The sequence below is a fragment of the Elephantulus edwardii genome, unplaced genomic scaffold, assembly GCF_000299155.1.
Source record: "Elephantulus edwardii isolate Elephantulus edwardi_28Jun2011 unplaced genomic scaffold, EleEdw1.0 scaffold00032, whole genome shotgun sequence".
Lineage (NCBI taxonomy): Eukaryota > Metazoa > Chordata > Mammalia > Macroscelidea > Macroscelididae > Elephantulus > Elephantulus edwardii.
In genome coordinates, this window is record NW_006399782.1 from 1,623,067 (window position 1) to 1,637,896 (window position 14,830).

The following is a 14,830-nucleotide window of genomic DNA, read 5'->3' on the forward strand; positions in this document are numbered from 1 at the left end:
TCCAAGCATGATGCCCTCTCCAAATATTGTTTCCTCCTGATGACATATCCAAAATATGTGAGACTAATTCTCATCATTTTTACTTCCTAGGAGTACATAACACAAATCTTCTAACACAAATTTCTTTGTTCTTCTGAGTACACATGTTGTTGCTTTTGTGTACCATCATGTCAGGACCAACCTATAGCTGACGCTCCAGTGGAATTACAGAGGCAGTAAATAGCACAGGAGGAAATTGCCCACCGTATAGTTAACATTCTTTGCCAACACCTCAATTCAAAGGTATCAATTAATCTTCATTCTTCTTTATTCTGTTCCACTTTTACATGCATATAAACTCATTGCCATGGAGTTGGAGTTGACTTATAGCTGCCCCTCCAATGGGTTTCCCAAAGCTATAAATCACATCAGAAAAGACTGCACATCTTTCTCCCACAGAGCTGCTGGTGGATCAGAATTGGCTATTTTTAAGTTGGCAGCATAAATCCCTATGGGCTAGACCACCAGAGCTCCTTAAAACACTTATATAAAGCACTTGAAAATAACAGACACACCTTAGTCCTTAGAGTGACAACTTTGCTCTTTAACACTTTTAAGAAGTCTTTAACAGTAGATTTTAAAAAATCATTTGATTTCTGTATGCTGCATTCAGAAATGTTAATTATAGATTAAAGTAAAAGGGGAAATTCTTGACAACTTCAGATTAAAGTAAAAGGGGAAATTCTTGACAACTTCAGTCTTTTCTCCATTTGTCATGTTGTTTTAAATTGTTGAGCACAATCCAGACCCCAAAAGAAAGGAAAAATAAGAGACATTGCAAGAATAACAGTGCAGATCTACCACACAGAGTAATACAGAAGCAGCAGTATTTCATGAGATAATAGCAAAGTGTTTTCCAGAATTCATTAAAGTAAAAGAAAAAAAAATTCCTCAGATTCAGGAAGCAAGGTGAATTCCAAGCAGGATAAATAAAAACAAATCTGTACATGTATGTGTGCTATATAAGGGAACTCTGGTGACTTAGTGATAAGGAGTTACACTGTAAACTCAAAGGTGTGAGGTTCAAATCAATCAGCTGCTCCACCTCACAACCGAGGTTCCATCTGGATAGTAAACACAACAGTCATCACCTAACAGTGGGATTGCTGGATCAAATGGTATTTCTCTTTTCAACTTTTTAAGGAAATGCAAAACTGCTTTCCATAGAGGTTGCATCATTTTACATTTCTACCAGCAGTGCTGAGAGTTCCAATCTCTTCACACTCTCATAGCATTTGTTATTGTTTTTGTTATTTACTTTGCTATTATTGTTGCTGGAGTGAGATGATACCTTGTTGTGTTTATTTGCAACTCTTCATGTGTTTGTTGGCCCTCCAAATGTCTTTTCTGGTGAAATGTCTTAATTTCTTCTGCCCATTTTGTAATTGGGGTGTCTTTTTCTGGTTGAGGTTTTGTAATTCAGTTATGTAATTGCAAAGTGAATTTTTTTAACTCTCTTTTTACTCTTTTGGAGAAGTGTTTTGAAAAAATTTGTTTTGAGGGTAGCCCTCAGACACACAGCCTGAGAAGCATTAAGTGCAGTGGCCATGGAAGGCAGTCACACACATTGAGGGCCTCTGGGTGCATCGTCAGCAGTGGTGATGAAGATTAAGCCTGCAGGTGCTGCCTTAAGTGGGACGAAGTGGGTCTAGAGGGCGCCCTGCAGCAACATGCTGGAACTGTGCCATGCAGAGTGGTTATACCGTCTGTCTGCTGCCCTCTGCAAGGCCGAGTGTGATCGTGCCGAGCAGGGGCCTGGAAGGGCTACTGGTACATCTGGACAAGCTAGGCATTAGTTATGGTGACTCCTCACACATAACAAGCCCAGGCGAGCTGGAAATGTACAGATCCACGTAAGGCTCCAGCATGAGGTGCATCTTGGCTGCACCAGTGGACTTAGATAAGGATAGTTGGGGCCTGCAGGACCAGGAAAGAAGAGCAGTAACCTGGGACCAAGTTGACCTGCACATTTAAGGAGCTTCTGTACACCAACAGCATGCCCTCCTTCAACCTCTATGTACCATTAGGCAGGTATGAGCCTCTCATCCTGTCCCTGGACTCAGGACCACTTCTTTTGCAACAGCACGAGACCACAGATCTGCATGAGTGCCACAACCACCCAGAAGACTCCATTTTAAAAGCCTGATGATATGTCATTTTAGTGTCAAATACAAGATGTTTATTTGTGTGAATGCAATTTCTCAGTTTCTTCATGATTTCACACAGAATAAAAGATTTTCTACACCTTCCAGATTTTTGTATGAAAGTTGTGTGGTGTAAGATCAGAGAATATTTAAAATGAATAAGCTATGCTTGAATTGTCATTTCTACTAATTTTATAACTCCATGAACAGTATTGAAAATATGTATTTATAGAATACTAAGAAAAAACTCCTAAAAACCATCAAAGCCTTGTTATTATGTAACTCAAATAATTACTTTTCTATATGATAAATTAGCTAATCTTATATTATCAATATCTTGATTGTAAACTGAATGATATGACACAATTTCCAAGAAACTATATTTATTGTTATACTACCAAGCCAAAGGTGAGTGATTTTAATCTGCAGCCCTCAGGCCTGGTTTTAATTGGTTTTGGTCAAGCATTCTTCTAAGTGGTATAGCACTGGTCTGTCCATTTGTTGTACAGAGGTAACTCGTGATTGCTGTGAGGCTAAACACTATGACACTGATGTGTCAAATGTGATAATGGTTACCCATGGTAGACAGTGTTTGCTGGAGCTTCCCAATTAAAACAAGCTTGGAAGCAGGAGTTGCATCCACTTCTGAAATAACTTGCCTCTGTAAACTCTATGAACTTGGAGAAATGATTAAAGTTGTACAAATGTTCAGGTCTTTCATTCATAGGGTTGCTATGAGTCATCTACAACTTGATGGCACTTAACAATACTTACTGAAAAATATGTGCTCCTGATCTCACTTTGTATATAGGAAATATGTCTATATTATGGTTGTCAATGTTTGGTCTATAGAATCAGTGAAATTCTAAAGTTATAGTGGAGAAACTATTATTAAAGTAAAACAGAATAATTTATTGGTTCCATTACTTCAAAACTCAAAAAACTCATTGTAATCGAGTCAGAACCAACTCATAGTTGACCCTCCAGTGAGGTTTTAGAAATAAATCACAAGGGGAGAAGATTGTCCATCTTTCTCCTATAGAGTAACTTGGGTTGGCAGCACAACTCCATACTGCTAGGTTACTAGAGCGTCTAAGGTGAGAATGAATTAACTGATCATTAAAAGGCATGATAGATGGAGAAGAGATCGAGGTTGTTAACAATTTCCGCTTGTTCAGCTCCACAATCAACACTCTTAACACCAGCAGTCAGGAAATCAAAAGATGAATTGCATTGCTGTCAAGAACTCCTCAGAGTACGGAGAAGCAACAATGTTGGTCTGGAGACTAAGCTGCACCTAATCCAGGCCATGGTCTTTGCAGTTACTTGATGTGCATTAGAGTACTGGACAATGACTAAGGATGACAGTAGATGCCTTTGAGTTGTAGTGCTAGAGAAGAATCTTGAACATACCACAGACTGCAAGAAAATAAATAGGTCTGTTTTAGAGAGGGTGAAACCAAGTTTCTCCTGGGTGGCTAAGATTTTGAAGCTCCATCTCACTTTGGGCCCATGACCAGGAGACACTGATTCTTGGAGAAGGACATCATGCTCAGAAGGTTGGAGGGACAGCACAGGAGAGGAAGACCCAAGCTGAGATGGATTGACTCAGTAACTGAGGCAATGGGGGGTGGATGTGTCAGAGTCAGTGAGACTTGGCTTAGGACTGGGCAGGCTTCAGAGCTATTGTACATAGGGCTGCTATCAGCCACAGGTGAAATGACAGCATATAACAACTACAACAAAGGGCAAGTATGAGTTGTCACTCACCTTTTATCTTTCAATGGGAACAAATAGGGATCTCTTCCAATTATTTGGTCAGGTAAATTGTCTTCTAAATTTCTCGGTCTGCATCAGTTTTCTGAAAAACCTCAATTGGTATTTCATCAGTTCCTTGGGCCTTATTTTTTGCTAATGACTTTGGTGCAACTGGATTTTTTTTAATTGCTGTCATTCACAAAAAAGATGGCACAATAGAGAATGGAAATTATAGAATACTATTGGACAGAAGGCGATGCTACCAAGCCAAAGGTGGGTGACTTTTAATCTGCAGCCCTCGGGCCTGTCTCATGGTTTTTGTTCAGACATTCCTTTAGGTCGTATAGCCTTGGTATACAAGTTGCCGTAGAGCAGTAACTTGTGGTTGCTGTGAGGCCGAACACTGTAAAACTGATGTGTGTCAAATGCGTTAATGGCTGGTTACCCAATGCGGATAGAGAGTGGGTGGAGCTCCCCAATTAAAACAAGCTTGGAAGGAGTGGCATCAACTTCCATAATAGCTTGCCTCCAGAAACCCTATGAACCTAGAGAGAGGATGAGAGACACCCAAGCGTTGAGGACTCTCCTTCATAGGGTCGCTATGAGTCGCCTGCGACTCGATGGCACTTAATAACAACAACATCATGCAAGAAAATCTTACTGAAAATGATTTTTAAAAACAGCTAGAGAACTATAGAGAAAAGGAGCTGCTGGATTCAGGAAAGATCACGAGATGTAGAGTACCATATCAGATGTCAGATGAATCTTAGTTGACAGCAGTGAATATGTGAAAAACAATTGTTGTTGTTGTTAAGTGCCGTAGAGTCGCAGGCAACCTATAGTGACCCTGTGAATGAAAGTCTTGAACACAAAACTTTCATCTTTTCTCCAAGCTCACAGAGTTTCCAGAGGCAAACTTTTCTTTTGGAAGTGGATGCCACTCCTGCTTCCAAGCCTGTTCTATTCGGGAGATCCTCAAAAACCAGGCCTGAGGACCGCAGGCCAGAGGGCCCAAATGCCTTTTTAAATATGAGGCCAAATCTGATCAGCTCACACTCTAATGCGAGCAAGAGCCACATCCTAGTCTCAACCACAAACCAGAAAACACCTTTGCAGAATCTGACCATTTCGCTCATCTTTCCAGCCTAGAAATAACTGAAAAACAATTACTTGTGTTTTATTGATAATGCCAAGACATTCAACTGTATGGATCATAATAGATAGCATAGTGAAGAATGAGGATTCCAGAACATTTAATTGGGGTCATGCAAAACCTGTACCTAGAAAATGAAACCACTGCGGGGTATATCGTCATATGAACAAAATAAGGGGGTACTGTATGGTTTAAAATCAGAAAAAGTGTGTCAGGTTTGTATTCTTTCTCTATAGTCAATCTGTACTTGGAGTAAGAAATTTGAGCAGCTGGACTAGATGAAGAAGAATGTGACAACAGGATTGGTGGAGGATTCACCAACAGCCTGTGTTATGCAGATGACACAATCTTGCTTGCAGAGTGAAGACGATTTGAAGCACTTACTGAAGAAGATTAAAGACTATAGCCATCAATATGAATTACATCTAATTATCAAGAAAACAAAAATCCTTCCAACTATCATGATAGATGGAGAAAAGATTTAAATTGTCAAGTATTTAATTTTATTTGGATCCACAATCAATACCTATAGCAGGAAGAAAGAAATGTATTACACTGGGAAAATGTGCTTCCAATGATTTCTCCAAAGTGCTTAAGAGCAATGATGTAAGTTTAAAGACTAAGGTGTACCTGGCCTCTGTCATGGTATTTTTAGTTGCTTCCTATGTACCCTATGAACATGGAGAGAGGATAAAAGACACACAAGCATTGAGGACTCTGCTTCATAGGGTCACTATGAGTCGCCTGTGACTCAACAGCACTTAAAAACAATAAACACAATGTACCTGAAAGTTGGACAATGAATAAGGATGACAGAAGAACTGGTATCTTTGAATTGTGGTATTGACAAAGTATTTAGTATCTCTTAGATTGTCAAATGAACAAACAAATCTATCTTGGATAAAGTACAACCAGGGTGCTCCTTAGAGGCAAGGATGGTGAAACTTAGCCTCATTGGGTATGTTGTCAGGAAGCACTAATCCTTAGAAAATGATATTATACTGGGAAAAGTAGTGGATGAGTGAAAGAGAAGAAGACTCTCAACAAATGAATTGGCACTGTGACTGCAACAATGGGCTTGAGCATGGTGTAGGATGGTGCTGGATAGAGTAAGGTTTTGATGTGCTTTTCATAGGGAGGTGTCATCAAGATTTGTCTAAAAAGTTAAATATTCATAACCCAGAAGCTGCCTATGCACACACACACACACACACACACACACACACAGAGAGAGAGAGAAAGGGAGGGAAGGTGGGAGGGAGGAAGAGAAGGAGGAGGAGAGAGAGAGAGAAATGTGGAACAAATACTGGAACATAAGAAAGTTCTGGAATCCACAGGAGAAGGACGGTCAGTCTCCTTCTGTGAGATTAACTGCCTCTGGTAAACCACTGGAGGGTCAGCTATGGGTTGGTTCCGACTCCATAGTACTCAACAGCAACTATAGAAGAAGAAGACTATCAATTCTCTTGGCTATAATAAAAAAAAAAAGCCCTATCTACAGAGTCAGAAAGGTGACTTTAAAAATAAAGAACATATTCATTTTAAAGGAAGTGTTGGTGGCCAAGTGGTAAGGAGTTGTTCTACCAACTCAAAGGCAGGTGGTTCAAATCCACTGGCTGTTTCAAGGGGAAAAGACAGTCAATTTTCTCCTGTGTGACATATAGCCTCTGGCTCACTAAAGGGTCAGCTATGTGGAAGTTTTGACTTGATAGCAATGTATTTGAGTTTTTTGAGTAAATATCAAAAGAAAATAATATAGCCATGGATAAAGAGGTCAAAGCATAAATGTTCTATTATATCAAAAGCAATCCATCTACAACCATATATCAGACAAGAGGAGTCATATGAAAATTTTCTTCATTTACCCTCACTTTTGTTGTACTTAATATCTATATAATAAATGAGTTAATAACTCAACTGTGTTACAAGTTAAATTCCAAAATATTAACTTAAAAACTTATATAATGTTAACAAAATGTTTCCAATGTGTAAAAGAAAAAGTTATACACTTACAGATATATACAGAATTAAGAGGTTAAAAAGTACATTTTCTCATCTGTTTATAAAGATATTACAAAATGTTATCTACTGATGTTACTGAATTTTAACTCAGATAAAACTCCATCACATTATTAATCTTTTAATAAAAGAAATACTTGGAAATATGTTGTTGTTAATGTGCCATCAAGTTACATGTGACTCAGAGACCCTATGTACAACTGCCCTAAAGCCTGTGCCAATCTTACTCCCTCTGAAACACCTTATCCCCATTGTCCCAGTCACTGAATTAATCCATCTCATTGAGGGTCTTCCTCTCCTGCGCTGTCCCTCCACCCTCCCAAGCATGATGTCCCTCTCCAAGGACTGGACCTTTCTTGCAACATGCCCAAAGTATGCCAGGCAAAGCTTCAGAATTATTGCCTGCAAAGAGCAGCTAGGTCTCACCCTCTCTAGGATTAACCTGTTTGCTTTTCTAGCAATCCATAGTATATTCAATACTCTTCTCCAGCACCACAGCTCAAAGGCATCAACTCTCTTTCTATCGTCCCTAGTCATTGTCCAGCTTTCTGATACATATCAAGTAACTGCAAAGACTATGGCCTGGACCAGGGGCACCTTAGTGTCCAGACTGACATTGTTGCTCTTCAGTACTTTGGAGAGGCCTCTGACAGCCGAATTTTCCCAATGCAATTCGTCTTTGTGATTTCCTGGCTTCTGGTACCAAGAGTGTTGATTGTGGAGCCAAGCAAACTAAACCTATTAACAATCTCAATCTCTTCATCATCTATCATGATGCTGCCAATCCACCCAGTGGTGAGAATCTTTCTTTTCTTGATGTTGAGCTTCAACCCATATTAAAGACAACAGTCCTTGACCTTCTGCAGCAAGTGTGTCAGGTCCTCCTCAGTTTCAGCAAGCAGGGTTGTGTCATCTGCATAGTACAGATTGTTGATGCCACACTTCTCATAGAGCCCAACCTCCGGGATAATCTGTTCTGCATATAGACTGAAAAGGTATGGAGAGAGGACACATCCCTGGCGTACACCTTTTCTGATTTTGAACCACACAGTGTTTCCTTGCTCTGTTCTGATGACTGCCTCCTGGTCCAAGTATGTTGTTGTGTACCATGGAGTTGCAACCAACCCATAGCTGATCCTCTGGCAGGTTTTTAGAGGCAGTTAATGGCACAGGAGACTGCCCATCTTTCTCCTGTGTAGCAGCTGGTGGCCTCAAACCGCATGCCTTTGGGATTGCAGTGCAACTCCTTGTCACTAGGCCACCAGAGCTCGGTCCAAGTATAGGTTTTGCATAAGCACAATCAAGTGTTCTGGGATTCTCAGTCTTCTCAGAGTCAGCCACAGTTTGTTGTGATCCACACAGTCAAATGCCTTTGCATAGGCAATGAGACACAGATAGACATTACTCTGATACTCCCTGCTTTTAGCCAAGATCCATCTAACTTCAGCTGTTATAATATCCCTAGTACTACTGCCTCTTCTAAACTCAGCCTGGAAATATAGAACCCTTTTTTTTAAAAAAAAAAGTGAAAATTATTCAGTCTATGAAGACATACTGGGTTAATTCTTTCAAATATCTCAAATATTTTCACTTTATAGCATTAAAATGTCTTTTTCAGCATTTAAGTGTCATACATCTTCAAGAAAGAATTGTTATGACTGATCAAGTAGTGCATGACAAATACTAAAATGATTAACTTTTAAAAATTTTATATTGGTTTGCAAAAAAATTCATATACATTGTGTTTCACATATTTGCTCATTTACATGTGACCCTTTGGGTATTTTTAAAGAATAACTTTAAGATTTAATTTAAAAAAAATATACTCTTTAGGATGAAAATCCGAGTTGTTTTCATAATAATATACATTAAATCTTAGTACTTAGTTTTACCAAGTCCTTTTATAATTTATCAAACTTAAAAAGTCAAGTATAAAATATAAAAGAAGAATGGAGATGCTTTAAAGAATCTTGAAGTCAATTTTGATATTAATAACTTCCTTTTAGTTAAACAATAGGCCTGTAAGGTGAGTAACAATACCAGATGGTCCTCAACGCCATCAACCATGTAAGGCCAAAAGGGTAGCATTTGCCTAAAAACAAAATACAGAGGGAAGGGACAGGAAAGAGGGGTGAATGGAAATAGGAAATCCCGGAAAGAAGAGGGGAAGTGTGCTATGACACAGAAGGAATTGTAACAACTGTCATGAAGCAAAATGTGTATAAACTGCTGAATAGAAAACTATTAAGCTTTAAAAACTTTTATCTGAAAACTGAAAAAAGGAAGGGGAAAAATTTTCTCTTCCTCTCCAAGTTTCTCATTCTAATAGTTTTCTTGAAATCTCTGGTTAAATTTCTTAATAAAGTCACAAAATGAAAATTTACATAAACCTCTGGTTCAGCCAGTGATTTTATTCTTTCTTTTAGCATTTATCTCTGTTTTTATTTTAAACTGAAAGGTTCTTATTTACAAAAGAAAATATAAAATTTGTCTCATTCATCCAAAATGAAGATAGTTACAAAACAAATATTAATTCAACAAAATTCTTTTTTCTATTAGCACATGATGTTTGCAGACTATGAAGAGACTATATAACAGAGTAGCAAATTTTGGAATAGTAAACATAATTTCAGCAATAATTCCATTAAATATAAAAGCAATGACATAACTGTAGAAAAACAACTCGAGTCACAGATCAATAGGTCTCATTTAGTTTTATGGAAAACATTTCATTTCAATACAAATATAAGGAAAAATGACCATATTTTAAAACAGCTACAAGGATCAATGTAGAACACAAGACTGTAACAAGCAGAGTCACAAAACATACCAAAAAGGTATGTATAGTTAGTCCCACTGGAACTTGTAGAATCACATTCTTATATACCTACAGAGAGAAATGGACAAATTAGTTAATAGAGAACTTTGAACATACACATCCTAGAGGATGTGGAGAGATAAGAACTCTTTTTTTTTTCTAGAGAGATAAGAACTCTTATACATTGTTGGTGGGATTGTAAAATGGTATAACCACTCTGGAAGGCATTTTGGAGCTTCATCAAAAAGCTGAACATAAAAATTCCATACGACCTAGCTAGTCCACTGCATGGAATTGACCCTAAGAAAATGAGAACTGAGGCTCAAACAAAGACTTGTACACCAGTGTCCATAACAGCATTATTCACCATCACAAGAACATGGAAACAGCCCAGAAGTTCAACCACAAATGGACTGAAAAGTTGTAATACATTCTTAAAATGGAATACTATGCAGTACTCAGGAACAATGATTTTTTTTTCTTTTCAAGGTTAGCTATAATTATTTTTAATGATCCACATAATCAAATGCTTATGCATAGTCAATAAAATACAAGTAAATGTCTTTTTAGCATTCTGTTTTTAGGTAAAATCCATCTGACTTTAGCAATTATATCGCTCATTCTACTGCCTCTTCTGAATCTAGCTTGAATTTCTCTCTCATTTTTTAATTTCCATTCATTCATTGTTACACTTTTCTCCCTGCCCCCCCCACCCAGTTCATTCTTCTCTTTGAAAAGTAAAATTCTTCCATTGTTATGCAATCCCTCCCCCCAAGTCCAGTCCACTATGCAGCCTTCAATATAGACTGCTGTCATGACAATAAAAAGGGATATATGATTAGGAGCAATGATTTTGTAAATTACTACCTAAATTGGGAGGGACTGGAGAGCATTATGCTGAGGGAATTAATTCAGTCCTACAAGGACAAATACTGTATAAAACCATATTGTAGAATGAGTTTGAGGATCCAAGGAGAGGGCAGGATGGAAGCAGAGGGGTAAGGATAAGTTGGGGAGGGGTTAATTTTAGGGTTGCACAATTCAACGGGGTGTGTGTGAAGGAAATGGGAAGGATCTTTTGTTAAAAAACAATGTATTCAAACTTTGTAAATAAATCAGTATGTTGTTGTTAAGTGCTGTTGAGTCGCAGGTGACTCACAGCAACCCTATGAAGGAGAGTCCTCAACGCTTGGGTGTCTTTCATCCTCTCCACAGGTTCATAGGGTTTCCAGAGGCAAGTTATTACGGAAGTGGATGCCACTCCTCCTTCCAAGCTTGTTTTCATCTGGGAGCTCCACCCCACTCTCTTTCCACACTGGGTAACCAACCATTAACACATTTGACATATAAGTATTTTTTTTTAAAAAAAAAATCCAAACATACACATCCTAAAGTGAGACCACTGTTTTGATTCTTAATCTGATCATTTTCTTTGAAATCTTTTCAGTCACCATGTTATACATGTAACATTACTGTTTGAATGACTCTGTATCCAGTATTTCACTCAATGTTACAGAATTAGACCCATTTCCACAAGAACTCTTAACTTCTCCTAAGTCCTAGTGTTTATAAATAAAAAATATTTTTTACTGGTTTGCTTACAAAGTTTGTGCATATTGTGTTTCATACTATCCTTCATTCACATTGTGTTTCATATAATCATCTCCATTAAATACATTTTCTAAAATTAATCAACATGGAACTATGCCCACCACTGCCCTGTCTTTCCAGGTCTCCATTAACTCTTTCCCATTTCTTTTACCCACCCCTCACCTTATGATTTTCCCCATGCTCATCCTCATCCCTCTGCTCCTACTCTCTCCCCCTTGGATATTCATACACATTTCACTAGTTATCTTTCTATTTCTACAATAATGGTTTCATACAGTTTTTGTCCTTATGGATTGAGTTAATTCACTCAGCATAATGATCTTCAGTTCCTCCCAAGTCATGTAGTAATTTTTGAACACTGCTCCTGTGTGTTGCATAGTATCCATCATGTGAACGTACCACAATTTCTCAATCCATCAGATTGTGGTTGGACATTTGGGATGTTTCCATGTTATTGTGATAATGAATAATGCTGCTATGAACATTGGGGCACAATCTTTATTTGTATCTCTGTTCTAATTTTCTCAGGGCATGTTCCAAGTAGTGGAATAGCCAAGTCATATACAATTTCTATGTTCAGCTTTTTGAGGAAATGCCAAAGTGTCCTTCAGAGTGGTCTAAGTACATTCTTTTAAAAATTAAAATCTATATGCCAGCTATGTCACCTCTCTAATGAATATTCTTTTCCTTCTACAGTGAGTCACATTAGAAGGTAAAGTCTAAGTTGAAGTTGTAAAAGAAAAGCATTAAAACAATAAAACTACGTATCTACTCACTTCAGTTTCTATTTCACTTCAGTGCCTTTTCCGAAATAGCTTTTAAAAGTTTATTCTTGCTTGACAAAACGCCCAAACAGAATATGCCCCTAACAGTTGTCACAACAATAAATTAATTGTGATACTGGCTAGCAACTCCAAAATTCTCTGCTCAACTTAGTTTCTATTTTCCATTTGTTCTGAAGATCAAATTAACTAATTAGAAAGTTTAGGGAAGCTTATTATTCCAAAATAAGTTTTTAAAAACCTTAAGATTTAGATAACTCGGAAATAATTCTAGTGTTTTAAAGTTATCAGTCCAGTCTACAACAAAAGAGAATCTAAAAGGTATCTTTCAACAAATAGCATCTTAAACAAGCATTAGAACAGGTCACCACTTCAGTTATGGTTGACTTTTTCTGGCATATGTAAGTAAGATATATAACACAAAATAAAAAAAAAATCATAGCTTAGAAAATTGTAATTTTATTTCAAGTTCCATGGTTTTAAAGAAAACGGAACTCAAAGTGTAAAATTAATTAATTATTGTGTAGCAATGCACACAATTTTTTCAATCAATAAGTCATAAATACTTACTAATCATATTCACTCACATAAAAATATAAAATACAATTTTCCAGATATATTTTTTAATTGAGAGGGGGGAATCTTGCACTAAATGATATTGTCAATCTCCTTGAATACTATTCTTATAATGCTATTACTGTTGTCTATCTTCTCAAGTGTTAATGAGCTGGCTGGTTAGATTCAGAAGCAATGCAGGAGAATACTTCAAATCCAGATATCAACACTCACTCACTCACCCACTCACTCATTAACATCAAGTTGGAACTGACTCATAGCTGATCCTCCATTGTACTGCTGAGGCTGTAAATCACATGGAAGAAGATAGCTCATCTTTTTCCCCACTGAGCTGAAGGTGGCTTTGAATTGGCAGAGGTCCAACCTTTCGGTTAGCAATGTAGCTCTCTACAGACTAGGCTGCTGTTGCTGTTGTTGTTATATGCCATCGAGTCACCTTCAACTCATAGCAACCCTATGTAATATAGCTCTGAACCCTGCCTTATCATGAGGCAATTTCAATGTCTCCAACACACCTACCCCTATTACCCCAGTTACTGAGTCAATCCATCTCATTTAGGGTCTACCTCTCTTGTACTGCACCTCCACCCTTCTGAGCATGATATCCTTTTCCAAGGACTGGTCCCTCCTGGAAACATGCCCAAAGTAAGTGAGATGGAGTTCAAAATCCTAGCCTCCAAGTAGAAACTTGGTTTCATCCTCTCCAAGACAGACCTATTTGTTTTCTTGGCAGTGCATGTTTGTTTTCTCCAGCACCACAGATCAAAGGCATCAATTCTTCCGTTACATTTAGTCATTGTTCAGTTCTCTGATGCATAGCAAGTAACTGCAAAGACCATGGCCTAGATCAGGCACAGTTTTAGTTTCTAGACTGGCACTATTGTTCTTCAGTACTCTGGAGAGGTCCCTGACAGCAGATTTTCCCAATGTAATTAGTCTTTTTATTTCCTTATTGCTGGTGCCGAAATGGTTGATCATAGAACCAATTTAACCATGTAAACCAAATTGTAACAACCTCAATCTCTTCTCCATCGATCATGGAGCTGTCAATTGACCCAGTGGTGAGAATCTTTTTCTTCTTAGTTTTGACAAGCAAGGTTGTGTCATCCACCTAATGTAAGTTGTTGAGTCTTCCTCCAATTCTGATTCACATTCTTCCTCATAAAGACCAGCCTCCAGAATGATCTGTTCCACATATATATATTGGAAAAGTATGGAGACAGGATACATCCCTGGCACACTCCTTTACTGATTTTGAACCATGCAGTGTTTCCTTGCTCTGTTTTGATGACTTCCTCCTGGTTCAAGTATAGGTTTCTCATGAGCACAATCAAATGTTCTGGGATGCCCATTTTTCTCGAGGTTAGTCACAATTTGTTGTGGTCCACACAACCAAATGCCTCTGCATTGTCAATGAAACGCAAGTAGATATTCCTCTCTGCTTTCAGCCAAGATCTGTCTAACATTAGCTACAATATCCCTAGTACCACACAGCCTCTTCTAAACCCAGCCTGCTGTTCTAAATCCATCTGGTAGTTCTCTGTTGATGTACTGTTCCAGTCAGTTTTGGATAATCTTTGGCAGAATTTTGCCTGCATATGATATTAGTAATATTGTTTAATAATTTTCACACACTGTTACATAATCTTTTTTTTTGGAATGGGAATAAATATGGATCTTTCCCATCAGTTGGCCAGGTAGTTGTCCTCTAAATTTTTAACACAACCTGGTATGTCCAGGGCAGCATTTTGTTGTTGTTGTTGTTGAACCGTTATGTTGTCAATTCTTGGGACCTTGTTTCTTGCCAATTCCTCTAGGGCAAGCTGCACTTCCTCCTTCATCACTATTGCCTCTTGATTGTATGTTGTTTCATGAATTCTTCTGTATCAGCCCATTTCTCTTGGAACAATTACTCTCTTTCCATCTTCGT

The 14,830-nt window shown here is 38.0% G+C and overlaps 1 protein-coding gene across 1 annotated transcript in view; it reads right to left on the bottom strand.

Annotated features, from left to right (window-relative positions):
- Nucleotides 1-9,847: 9,847 nt before the first annotated feature.
- PIGX (phosphatidylinositol glycan anchor biosynthesis, class X) overlaps nt 9,848-14,830 on the bottom strand; it is a 49,899-nt gene continuing 44,916 nt past the window's right edge. The window contains exon 8 of the mRNA XM_006884289.1: nt 9,848-10,000. Within this exon, the coding sequence (XP_006884351.1) occupies nt 9,848-10,000 (153 nt within the window). The remainder of the gene's footprint in view (nt 10,001-14,830) is intronic.